The sequence below is a fragment of the Primulina huaijiensis genome, chromosome 13, assembly GCF_012295235.1.
Source record: "Primulina huaijiensis isolate GDHJ02 chromosome 13, ASM1229523v2, whole genome shotgun sequence".
Lineage (NCBI taxonomy): Eukaryota > Viridiplantae > Streptophyta > Magnoliopsida > Lamiales > Gesneriaceae > Primulina > Primulina huaijiensis.
In genome coordinates this window covers 19,125,207-19,137,389 of record NC_133318.1, presented here as the reverse complement: position 1 = coordinate 19,137,389, position 12,183 = coordinate 19,125,207, and the positions used below count along the sequence as shown (strand labels likewise).

At 36.5% G+C, this 12,183-nt stretch overlaps 1 protein-coding gene and 1 long non-coding RNA gene across 4 annotated transcripts; one reads left to right on the top strand and one right to left on the bottom strand.

Moving 5' to 3' along the window:
• The first annotated feature begins 1,236 nt into the window (after window positions 1–1,236).
• Window positions 1,237–9,717, top strand: LOC140956416 (polyadenylation and cleavage factor homolog 4-like). Of its 3 annotated transcripts, XM_073413150.1 has the most exons (8): window positions 1,237–2,004; window positions 4,127–4,228; window positions 4,496–4,753; window positions 5,415–5,534; window positions 5,616–6,050; window positions 6,852–8,576; window positions 8,790–8,837; window positions 9,135–9,717. In XM_073413150.1, the coding sequence occupies exons 1-7, from the start codon at window positions 1,615–1,617 to the stop codon at window positions 8,802–8,804; spliced, it is 3,045 nt and encodes a 1,014-aa protein (XP_073269251.1). In that variant the 5' UTR covers window positions 1,237–1,614; the 3' UTR covers window positions 8,805–8,837; window positions 9,135–9,717. The 3 variants fall into 3 exon arrangements, with proteins under 3 accessions (XP_073269251.1, XP_073269252.1, XP_073269253.1); XM_073413151.1 differs by lacking the exon at window positions 5,616–6,050 and having other exon boundaries at window positions 1,240–2,004; XM_073413152.1 differs by lacking the exons at window positions 5,415–5,534; window positions 5,616–6,050 and having other exon boundaries at window positions 1,243–2,004.
• Window positions 9,718–11,311: 1,594 nt separating this feature from the next.
• On the bottom strand, window positions 11,312–12,009 carry LOC140956297 (uncharacterized). Its single transcript, XR_012171423.1, has 3 exons — window positions 11,825–12,009; window positions 11,662–11,720; window positions 11,312–11,559 (listed from the first exon to the last, which is right to left on the bottom strand). It is a non-coding gene; the product is annotated as an uncharacterized lncRNA (long non-coding RNA).
• Window positions 12,010–12,183: the final 174 nt, after the last annotated feature.

Here is a 12,183-nt window from a genome sequence, read left to right as displayed (position 1 = left end):
CTAGTTTGGATGACCTTCGATTAATTAAAATCGTAGTTTTATATATTTTTTCTAAGTATACTTGAATAATATAAATATATTTTCACTAAAAAAAGAATAATAAAATTATTAAATTCATAGTTTCGAGATTTATAGGAATTTTTCTTATTTTATATAATTTTTGTTTGTGTATATGATTATTTCAAATCCGACTTATCTAGACCTATTTTTTATCTGGATTACTATTTTATCATATTCGGTAATAAACTAGAGGAGATATTTTAGAAAATAGAATTAGTAAACCATTTTTTTAAAAAAATAACATCTTCAAATATATTTATTAAATAAACTGCAGAACGTCATTTTTTTAAAAATTATAATTGATCAGTGTTGATAACAAAATACCTCTAAAATGGAGCCATAAATTGTTATCATTGTAAAGAGATATTTAGTTTGGTCCCGACCAAAATGGTTTGTTTTTTTTTTAATGTGAAACTTGTAATATTGTGGGGAAGTTGTAGAAAAATCTCCAATCAAAATATTTCTTTGGGTTCACTCCATACCCACAAAATTGTGGTACTATGTCATACAAAATATGGTACACTTCATGTGGAAATGTGGTACATTTCATGTGGAAATGTGGTACTAAAAAAGTACCTAGAGACTAAACACAAAAAAAATCGACGGCCGGGGACTGAAGGCCAATTTCCCGTATTGTTAGAGATTAGAAATATCCATAATTACAATATCTAACTATTCGCTATCCATTCACATTTTTCGAATGACAAATCACTTTTTATAACAATCTCTCAATACACAAATAATTAGTTAGAGATTTTAAATCGATAATAATACATAAAATAATTTGTTTGGACAAATCCTAAACCATCTAACTTTGGTGTGATGTTACATTTTTTTTATTTAACCGAATATATCTTTAATTCATTAAATATTCAATATTAGATATCGAAAACAATTAAACAACACTATTTTTGTAAATTCGGTAACACAAAAAACTATCTCAATTTTATCTAAGTTTAAATAACCTCATCACTCCTCATCCAAAAATAATTATAAAATAACATAAATTGTAATAAAAATATTAAATACAATTTTTTTAAATAAAATATCTAATTTCTTAATACAAAAATTTATTATACATGCATGGCAGAAGGTAATATGTAGATATATACTAGACCGTAAATTTTAGCCCAAGTAAACTTAAACCGAATCCGGTTTGCTCCAAAACTCCTATCTATCTAAAAGGGGTAAATGGGTTCCTTCGACCCATACAAGACAACAGGGGCGGGCGCTTCAGCCTCGTCCATTCCAATAATTCAGCTATAAAAACCCTATTGGTTTCTCTCCAAAACTCTAATCCGCAAGCTTTACGTAATTTGCTTATGTTCCTGGAACCCCCTTTTCGTGTAATATGGTAACTTCCATTTGTATGATTTTGAATCAGGGTTTCGTGTTTTTAGATATATCTGTAACATTCGCTTCACTTGTAATCGAGTTTGTTAGTTATAGATGAGTTTTTTCTTTTGTTTAGTTTGTTACTTAGCAAGTTTGCTATGGAGTGCTGCAATTTTTCACCAGCGAACGAATTTAGGGTTTTGTGATTTGTAAAGGGGAATGGAGAATTTACGTAGACCATCTGATAGATCTATTTCAAAAGAGCCGGGGCTGAAGAAACCAAGGCTCACCGAGGTTCCTACGGCATCAGATCGCAGCTCCAATGGTCGCAGAGGATTCATTCAACGGCCGGTGGTTTCAAACTCCAGCGCTGGCGGCTTGAGTTTTCTGGGAGACCAGCATTCCGAGAGCAGCGACTCAGGGCGTGGACCCTTCCCTCAACAGCTAGGTCAGCAGCTGCAGCATGAGCTGGTGACTCAGTACAAGACTGCTTTAGCTGAGTTGACTTTCAACTCGAAGCCGATTATAACTAACTTAACTATTATTGCCGGCGAGAATTCACATGCGGCCAAAGCCATTGCAGCAACTATCTGCGCTAATATTCTTGAGGTGATTCTGGTTATTTCATTTTGCTGGTTACATTTTGCTATATGATGCCACTCTCTGTAGAAATAGTTGGATAGGCAAAAGTGTAAGTGGGCATCATCGTTACTTAGTTGTGTTAGTAAAAAAGTTTATGTATGCCAATATCAGGAAATGCAAGTTAGCTACAGAATTTTATGACTTCACTGTAAAATTCATCCAATCTAGCTCATCATGTATCATGGATGTGGGGTGTAAAGCGCTGAAAGATCAATTCGATTAGCATTAGACCAATCACTTCTGTTGTCGATAATATCGAGAAAGACCAGATTGAACTGGAATCCATGTACATGTCAAGCATTTCCATTGCCTCCGTGCTGAAATCCGACATCTAGTTCCTTTATATTGTCTTAAATTGTCCATATTACATTTCAGGCATTTGGGAATTGTAATTGGGATTGATTCCTCAGCCGCTCTATATTGTGGGTTGTGAGAAAAATTGTTGCAATCTTTTGCTGCAACTGATGATGTGACCACCCTTCAATATTCGGTGCCTCTTGTATCCCACAATTGTAGCTTTTTTGTCATATCTAGTTGAACGATTTGCTGAAATTCTACTGGATTATGTCTAGTACAGGTGGTCAGCAATACCTTTTTGGTAGAGTGATGTAAATATTTGCAATGCCTTTTCTTTTGTTGTGGGTTTTATTGCCCTTGTTTCAAGGGGATCTACATTCCTCTTTGTTAGCAGTTGGTCGAATGAACGTAAAAACCCATTGCACTCCATAAAATTGTTTGCCTTGTTTGGCAATGTAACTTTCAGGATTTGCATCTCATGTTTTCTGTTTGTGATCTCATTTCTCTAAAAATATTTGATTGACGATCTATGTGGTGTTACAAAAGATCGACTTCTTTTTATGCTGTGTTTGGGAACTTCCACTGAGGTCTGAGATGATGGTGAAATACAAAAATATGTGGTTCCTTCGTGGTTTAAATGAAGAAATGTGATTTGAGTTTCCACTGTGCTATTTTTAATTTCTATACAGATTAGCAAGGTGCTGATACTGAGAAGTAATGAATAGTTGATTTTGACATTTGATATGTTCTGCATAGTTATTAAAAGCTCAAGTTGTACCAAGGCTCACTTGTATCTTGAAGCCTGGTGATACTTCTTATTAAAGCAAAATTCAGTAAGACAAACTCCATAGTTGTCAAAAGTGCAAAAGCGCGTGCTTAAGCCCAAAGCGTACAACCTGCGCTTCAGTGCACTCATGGAAGCCGTGCACTTTTGTGCTCTTTTCCGCACGTCGCCTCTGCCCCAGATCGCCTTCAACTTTTGCTCTCACATTTTAATATGTGATACTTGGAAAATGTAAATGATGACTTAATATTTGATATATCATGTCTCATATATTTTTAAAGTAAATTGATTTATTTTTATCTTTTTAGAATAATTTATGTATATGATTTACTTCCATAAAGCGTGCGCTTCGTTTTGTGCTGTAAGCCTTAGAACACTTGAGCTCTTTAATGCGCCTTGCGATTTTGGCAACTATGACATACTCTAAATTTGGATCTATGAAGAAAACTATATTATGCAGCATGAACATGTTTTTTTACAAACTATATGACGATAATATGACAAATTATCATCAGTGTCTTAAGTAAATGTGAATGACTGTTCAGTTGTATTTTATACTAAATATATCTAAGGCGTGTATTGGCAAGCCTTGGAAGCCTCAAATCTTTAAGGTGCTCCAAACACGTGCTTCACAGCCTGGGTGCATGGTTTGCTTAGTGACTGTTCCTTACCTTGATGCTAGTTGCATGCTTATGAGCTTTTAGCAACTATTATCTTATATTTCTGAACATGCATTAGAACCTTTTCTGTGTGGAACCTTTTCTGTGTGGAACATTATTCAGCTCTGCTCTTGTGAATCATTAATCAAATCTTCTGGAGTCTACTCCATCTCTTCGGATGTGAGACAGATACGGGGAACTTCAAAAACTAGAACTTGGTTCATGTTACATTGTAAACTCCATTTTTTGGTCCCCAGGTCCTATAATACGGCTCATTGTAGATATGTCATTTTTATCATGTCTCTGACATCCACCTTTGCATATGATGCCTGACAACTGGAATTTATAGGTTCCGAGTGAACAGAAGCTGCCATCTCTGTATTTGTTGGACAGTATCGTGAAGAATATTGGGAAGGATTATATAAAGTCCTTTGCTACCAGATTACCCGAGGTACTATTTGTGAATATTGTCGTTTCAGATCGTTGCTTGAGGAATTACTGGATAATTCGATTTTAGATGTATGTATTTCGTGCAAAGTACAGCTATGGTATACACTCGCTTTGCAGTTGTGGCTCATGGAGACAAAAATTGGGCTCCCCGCTCCCTTCATTTTCTGATAATTATTCTGTGTCTGAGGGAAAACTATCAGTCGAATGCCTTGTTGCCTTGATTTCCATAATTTCTTCCTTAATTATTCCTTTCGTGTGCTTTTTCCAGGTGTTCTGCAAGGCCTATAGGCAGGTTGATCCTTCAATACGTCAAAGCATGCGTCACCTTTTTGGCACCTGGAAAGGAGTTTTCTCTCCGCAGTCACTCCATATGATCGAGAAGGAGCTTGGATTAACTAGTGCTGTCAATGTTTCATCTCAAGGAACAATAGCGTCTAGGCCGGACTCACAATCCCAACACCCTACGCCCAGCATTCATGTAAACCCCAAATATTTGGAGGCTAGGCAGCAACTTGAGATCACCAGGGTGAGGACCCCATAAGCCAGTTGGATTATGCCATTATCAGCTTTAATATCTGTCTGTTGCCTGCTATCTGGTCGATACAATTTAAATTGTCTTTTCTACTTTTTAGTTATATCATACAAAGACCAGAGTTGGCAGCCACTTTGTGGTGACACCTTTCTTTTATAATTTGCCCAAGGATCGTGTGGTTATGCTTGTTCTCTGATATTATAAATTGAAACTAGAAAATAATTCTTCTTGAGCTTGAAACTTGGAGTCCTATGTTTACGTTTTTGGATTCAGAGCCTCATAAATTCTCATAGCTGTTTATGCTATAATTAATGCAACAAAAGAGAATGATGATGGCTATCCTATCCTTGTTATGAATTATTAGTCATATAATCTTAACTGCTTCTCTTTGTTTGAATGTTGACACACGTAGAAAGCTGTTTGGTTTATTTTTTGGAATCGATTTCTCTTTTCGTAGATGTGCATAGCTTTTGCACTTTGTTACAGAACATTTAAAGTTGCATACCAAATTTGTATCATTTATTTTCAATCATATAATTTTCATTTCTTTCAGAATGTTGAAAAATCTAATATCTGAAACTTTCTGCTGCTGCATCTCTTTGATTTAACCATTCATGTACATCATATGACCTTCGTGCGTGCTTCCACGATCAAGGCTAGAGGAACTAGCATTGACAATAATGGAGCCAGTATGAAATCAACTGATGATGTTAGAGTACCTGAGAGAACTTCCAGTATTAATTATGGGAAAACATGGACTGGACCTTATGCTAAGGTACAGGTGGAAAATATGATTGTGGATTGTTTTGAGTTTAATTTTTGGAAATCCGTGTTCTAAATTATTCTACTCTAACAGTCCATACAGCATCAGCATAGAGTTCTAGTAAATGAGTCAGTGCATGATAGAAATTCAAGCACAGCACAAGTACATTCGGATTATGGTCCCAATATATTAGGGCTTACAAGCTTGGGAGGAAGTGCGAGTGGAACATCAAAAGAGAAAGGATTTGACAGGCTCCGTTATGATTTTGGTTCTGATGTAACAGGGAAAATATCCCAGCAAAACAATTGTTTTGACACGAATCATGGATTTGAACCTTCAAACTCTGGCTCACATCCACAGCACAATAAAAACTTTGTAAGTAAGAAAATTGATGGAATTAATAGGAGCTGGAAGAACTTGGAGGAAGAGGAGTATACGTGGGATGAGATAAATTCTAGACATACTGATTGCGATGCAGCTGGGACTTTTGCGAAAGATCCTCGGGCGCCTGGAAATTATGGAAGACTGGTAAGTTTATGAAGGTTTAGCGGATTGCTAAATGCAATTGGTTTTTGGTGTCGACAAAGATTGTAGCTGTCTAAAGATTTTCTGTGAGACCCTTTGTGAGCCACTTTGCATCATGATGTCATGTTTTAGTAAGAAATGAGCTTGTGCCTTCAGGTCTTGGGGCACTGTAGTTATGGGCTAAAGCCGCCGTACTGAAGCACAGCAAAGTCGTTGTAGATGAGTTGTAGTCAGTGCAGTTAAACATAGCAAATAAGTTCAAACATAAACTCATGCATGAGTTCAACTGTGCTGGTGGGAGAATGCTCAGAAATATTTCTTGTTGACTGTGATCGGTCCCACTAATTTATGGTGAGAGGCAGGCATTTTTAAACTGTTTGAGTTCAATAATATCTGGTTCTAGATATTGAACACATTAATGGCAGCTTTGTTACGGGGATAATGCCACATACTTACAGTATTTAGAGTAAATAATGGCAGAATGACGATTCCAATGCAAAACTTGTTCATCAATTAGCCGCCCATTGAAAAATGCTATTTACTCAACTCTTATTGAGAGACTATTTATAGAGGCTAAAAGGTGTTTGCTGTGTTCACCTGCATGCCACCTGACATTGTAAAAAATCTTAACTTCTTTCCAACGGATTTATAAAGATTTATAAAAATCTTATTTTTATTGTTCAGATGTGCACTATGTCCATCCTGTGCTTTTCTTTTTTGATGCTTTTGGCCAGTGTTAAAGAGGTAGGGTTCTGTTCAGTTTCTTTTGATTTGATCAGTATTGTAATGGCATTTCTTATGCAGGACACTGCTAGCCGTCTCCGAAGGTCTCAAAGTGTACATGATATTGAGCCAAGGGTTGATGATCAAGCTTCAGCTGAAGGGAGGATTCTTTCTGGGCCTGATAAAAAACCACCTCATGTCGGAACTCTGGGTTATGGACCCAAAATTTCTAGTACACCACAAGGACAGACTCTTGGAGTTGCATCATCCTTGAAACCAAACTTCATGCACCAACATCCACCTTCGCCATCTTTCTCAGCCAGTGAATACAAGCAAACCTCCGTTGGACCTCCTACAGACCCAAGAAAGCTTGCAGGACTGAGAAACATGGAGTCTAACGACCAAAATTCTCTGGATTCTCAACATTTGCCATATCGAGATGTTAATAAGGCTAATAAGCAGAGATTGCATCCACAAACCACATCTGCTGTGAATCTTCCTCTTCAGCAGAGAAAACATTTTCCCTCTACTCGACCGAAAAATACTAAAGTCTCTGGTTTTGAACCTTCCAGCGGAGAAAATCTTTTTCTGTCACAGGTTTCAGCATCCGAAAGTCTCCCTACAATGGTGACTTCATCGTCGGACAGATCTAATCCGCATACTGTTGACTCCCCTGGTCCTGGACAATCAATCACCAGCAGTTTGTTAGCTGCTGTAGTTCAAAGTGGTATACTTGATAGTAGTACTGTCACAGGTCGCTCAACTAAGACGATTCAAGAATCTGGGCTTGAATCGTCTCTAGGAGATGCGCAACCAGCTATTTCAAGTGACCCTCGTGCCAATTTCCCTTCACGGCCTTTGCTTGGAAATACTGCGCTCCCTGCGAAGGTGATCCATCCACCATCACCACCTGTTCCTCCTCCCTCCTCTTTAGCAGGTATTCTCCCAGAAAAGCCTCCAACTGCAGTTAAAGCTGTATCTGATCCAGTTTCTAGCCTTTTAAGCTCATTGGTTGCAAAAGGCTTAATATCCTCTTCAAATTCTGATTCATTATCCTTTACCTCACCAATAATATCCAATCAATCTTTGGACAGAGGTCCCGGGGTTCCCAGCACTAGTTCTACTCCAGTTTCTTTCATTCCAGGCATCATTGAGAAACCTTTTTCATCATCCATTATAGATAAGCCATCTCCATTAAAGTCTGCTGCTGAGGTCTCTGACGATATGCCCCAGTCAACAACAAAGATAAAAAATCTTATAGGCTTTGAATTCAGACCCGATGTAGTTCGCAAATTTAATCCAGCTGTTGTCAGTGAACTTTCTGGTCTCCCACATCAGTGCAGTATATGTGGACTTGGGCTCAAGTGTCAAGAACAACTTGATAGACACATGGATTGGCATGTTGTAAGGGATCCTGAGCAGAACTCTTCCAACATAACTTCAAGGAGGTGGTATACTGACTCGAATGACTGGGTGGCTGGAATTGGCAGCTTTCATGACAGCGATAGTGCCACAGACCTCCTGGGAGGTCAGGGCGAAACAACAGAAAGTGGTGACCACATGGTTCCTGCAGATGAAAATCAGTGTGCATGTATTTTATGTGGTGAGCTGTTTGATGATTTCTACAGTCAAGGAAGGGATGAGTGGATGTTCAAAGGAGCTGTTTACTTAAGAAAGCCATCCTCAGAGTCGCATGAAATGACTGGAACTTTTAATGATAATACTTTTCTGGGTCCTATAGTCCATGCTAACTGCATATCGGATCAGGCAGTTCATGACCTGGGGCTGGCTTGTCATATCGAACTGGTAAACTGTAGTTTCGTTTGTTTTCAGCGGTGGGCATTTATTAGTGAACAAAAACTCCTAAATATGTCATAAAACTTGACAGAAATTTTAAAAATGAGTTTTCATTTAAATTGTAGTATATATTCTTTACTTAGTGTTCAGGCATTGTAATTTGGTATTATTCTTCACCTCAAAAAGCTATTATCCTACTTGACTCTCTTATAACTTTTGTAGGAAAATGATGCATAATATCTCGACGTGGGAAATAATTCAAGGTCTCAGGTATATCTTAGCAGAGCCTTCAGAATTTTGATGCGATCTCTAAGCCTTGCACTGCACATGCAGGGAAGCGAAGAGAATTTTGTGCATCAACTATCAAAAGCTTACTTTTACTTTATGTCTATGAACCTCTAAAGCTGCTAGCTGTAGTTTATTTTACAAACCTTTCAAGGAATAATGTTTTTATTTTTCATTGTAAAAGAAATACATAAGTTGCCAATGGTTCATACATGCCCTTCTCTAATTTTGTTGAAAGACATGCCTGTTCTTAATATGAGTCTTGAGTTTCATTTATTCCAGGAAGTCCAGAAGTATCGAAAGCAGGACAGAAGGACATTAATTATCTGAATAGTTACTCTTGCATTTCATGTGCTCCTTCCCCTCTCAAGGCTTCGGAATTGCATCCCAAAGCACTTAAGAGATCTAGAAATGGTTTATGCAATTCCTACATCTCCAGCATGTCGAGGCTCATTTTAAGCCAATGTCAACGTTCCATTTCTTTTTGATGTCTTGCAAGTTGGGGTAGGATTTTAATTTTTGGCCTCATGGTCTTCCGATTCTTCTCTGAAGTATGGGATATACACAATTGTGTTTCTGAAGATCCAACATGAGCACGTCACTTCCAATTACCTGAGGGGTAATGAGCTGCCATTAGCATCATTGGATTTGAGGAATCTTTGCTGTTCCAGCATGGATATAGGAATTGCGCATCTTGATGTCTTGAAAGGTGATATTTTTTTGCTATTTCTTACTTGTAGAGTTTCAAGACTTCTTGATGTTTGGGAGTGGATTCGAGAATTTTTGACGAGGGATTGACTTGTGTTTATCATGGACGGTCAAACATCACGTATCAGAAAATTTGCATGATTATTTTTCCTTTTCATATGAATGAGTATTGATTTTTGCATCTCTTGTGACGATCTGTTGTTTAATTTGTGGCGGTGGAAGTTGGTAATTTTGGGGGTACTTATTACGTGTTTGTGTGAATGCTCTCTTTTGCTGTCCTGTGAACTCGCGCATAAAGGTTGAATGACCCTGGAAATTCTCGTGAGGAGTTCAACTGATCAGGACTTGGAAGTCCCTTTATATTGAATTATTTGTGTTTTTTTGGATGATATTATAATTTAAATATTCATTCTTTTTTAAGAAAACGAGACGGCCCCAAGTATGGGATGTAAGTGAATCGAGGAGTTTGTAAAACCATGATGGCTCAAACTTAAGTCCTAGAGAAGAAATCGATTTCAGTTGTAAAATTAGCTATAGATAATAGACCAGATAACAAAAATTTTAAAATGGGTCTCGTAAAAAAAATGCTGCTACGTGGGACGACGTACATTCCGTGAAATCAAGTCTATTTTTGGATATTTTGTTTTACATATATAGCTATTTAAGCAGAATCATCTGGAAATTAAGTCATAAGTGCCCGAAATAGATAAGTTGGAGCTTGTTATCTCGAGCTCGTTTGGATTTACAGGTTTTGTCACATTTTTACTCTTGTGATTATCATTTGTATATTTTTAGCTATCTATTTATTATCCTATATTTTGGCCTTCCCAAATAAATTGGCTGGTTTGTCCCAAGTTGCAGTTCCCTGATACAACGTTGTCCTTTCAGGAAATGTTGGAACAACTTGATATATATTTTCTTCAACTATTTTATCATATGATCTATATATTCATCGTTTTGGTCTCTCAATAATAGCTTAATTTTCTAGTTATTATTATTATTCTACAATTCCTTTTTTTTTGATTTTTTTTAAATACAACATCTCATTCTATAATAATAAAATCTAACTATATATCTTTAGAAGTTGAGTGAGTCTCATGTGAGATCGTCTCACGTATCTTAATCTGTGAGACGGGTCAACCCTACCCATATTCACAATAAAAAGTAATACTCTTAGCATAAAAAGTAATATTTTTTCATGGATGACCCAAATAAGAGATCCGTCTCACAAATACGATCCGTGAGACCGTCTCACACAAGTTTTTGCCTTAGAAGTTAATGTTAATACACCCGTTTATTCATGGATATGAAAAATAGTTTAATAATAGTTGGACAGATTCTTAAACAAAGTATTTATGAACTGTCAGATTCGGTATTGTTTATTGTAAAAAACAAGAAATTATAGTTACGAGATATATGAAGTCAACGAATAGTCCATCGATTCCCAACAAATAGTTCGAACTTTGAAATTGACCCGATTTTGTGCTGTCGTCTTTTGTTTCTTTGGTCAGACAGCAGGACTCAAGAAAGCAACCACCTTTTGTGTTGCCACCCCATTTGCATTATTGCTCCGATTCATCTTTCCAATTTCAATCCAAGTTTTTTTTAAATCACTAATTTTTTTTTTGTTTTTATTTTTTATTTTTACAATGGGATTTAGATTTCTATATAAATAACTCAAACAAGTGAGATTTGAACCTAATATCTTTCGGATCTTGGGGTTTCACTCCCTTACTCACATCAAAAGATCATTGACAAATGACACAAAATGATTATTTAATATGTAATAATAAATATATAGATATTCTTAATACAAACATTTCCAACAAATTAAACAAGATAACTAGAATTGTGATGTAGCATAGTATATAATTGATTAAACAGAATCCTATGGGTTTTTATGGCGCTGTGTGTAAATGTAGTCCAGATTAGCTTCAGCAGTCATTCTTCTCTTGAAGCACTCGTCGTCTTTTTCACCACATTCCTCTATTCCCATTAACTGTTAAAAATAATTATGGCACAGAATTCTTCAAGATTATACACAAATATAAATACCCTTTTGTGAATAATATCCCAAAATAAATCCAAGTAATGGCCTTACACTGGTAAAATCCTCTTCCACGCCGCTTTTCTCATCAAGCTTAATCTCTGTATTATCATCTGTTTGCATAAAGTAGACATGTTGGATTATAATCCAAAATATATACATAGAAATTAAATAATTAAAGAGCAAACAAAGAGAAGGTAATTGGTGTTAAATTCACCTTGATGTGTGGGGAGAAGGCGAGCGGATGTGTGGGAGATGATTAAAAGAATAAAGAGTGAAATAACTGTGACTTTTGAAATTTCTTTCATTGTGTTTGTGGGGGGAGAGGAACTGAAGATTGTATTAAAAAAATGGGTTCAGAGATGAGAGGGGATTGTGGTGAAATTTATAGGGACAAGTGAATAAATAAATTGGAGAAGGAAAATTAAATTAATGTGGGAAATAGGTAAATCACCTTTTGAGATTGTTGGTGTGGAAAGAAACATTTGGCAGGCATGATTCATAGATGAGACTTTGTTCACACTTCACGTGGAGTAAACATGACAAAAAAAATTACATTAAGTTGTGCAGATATAT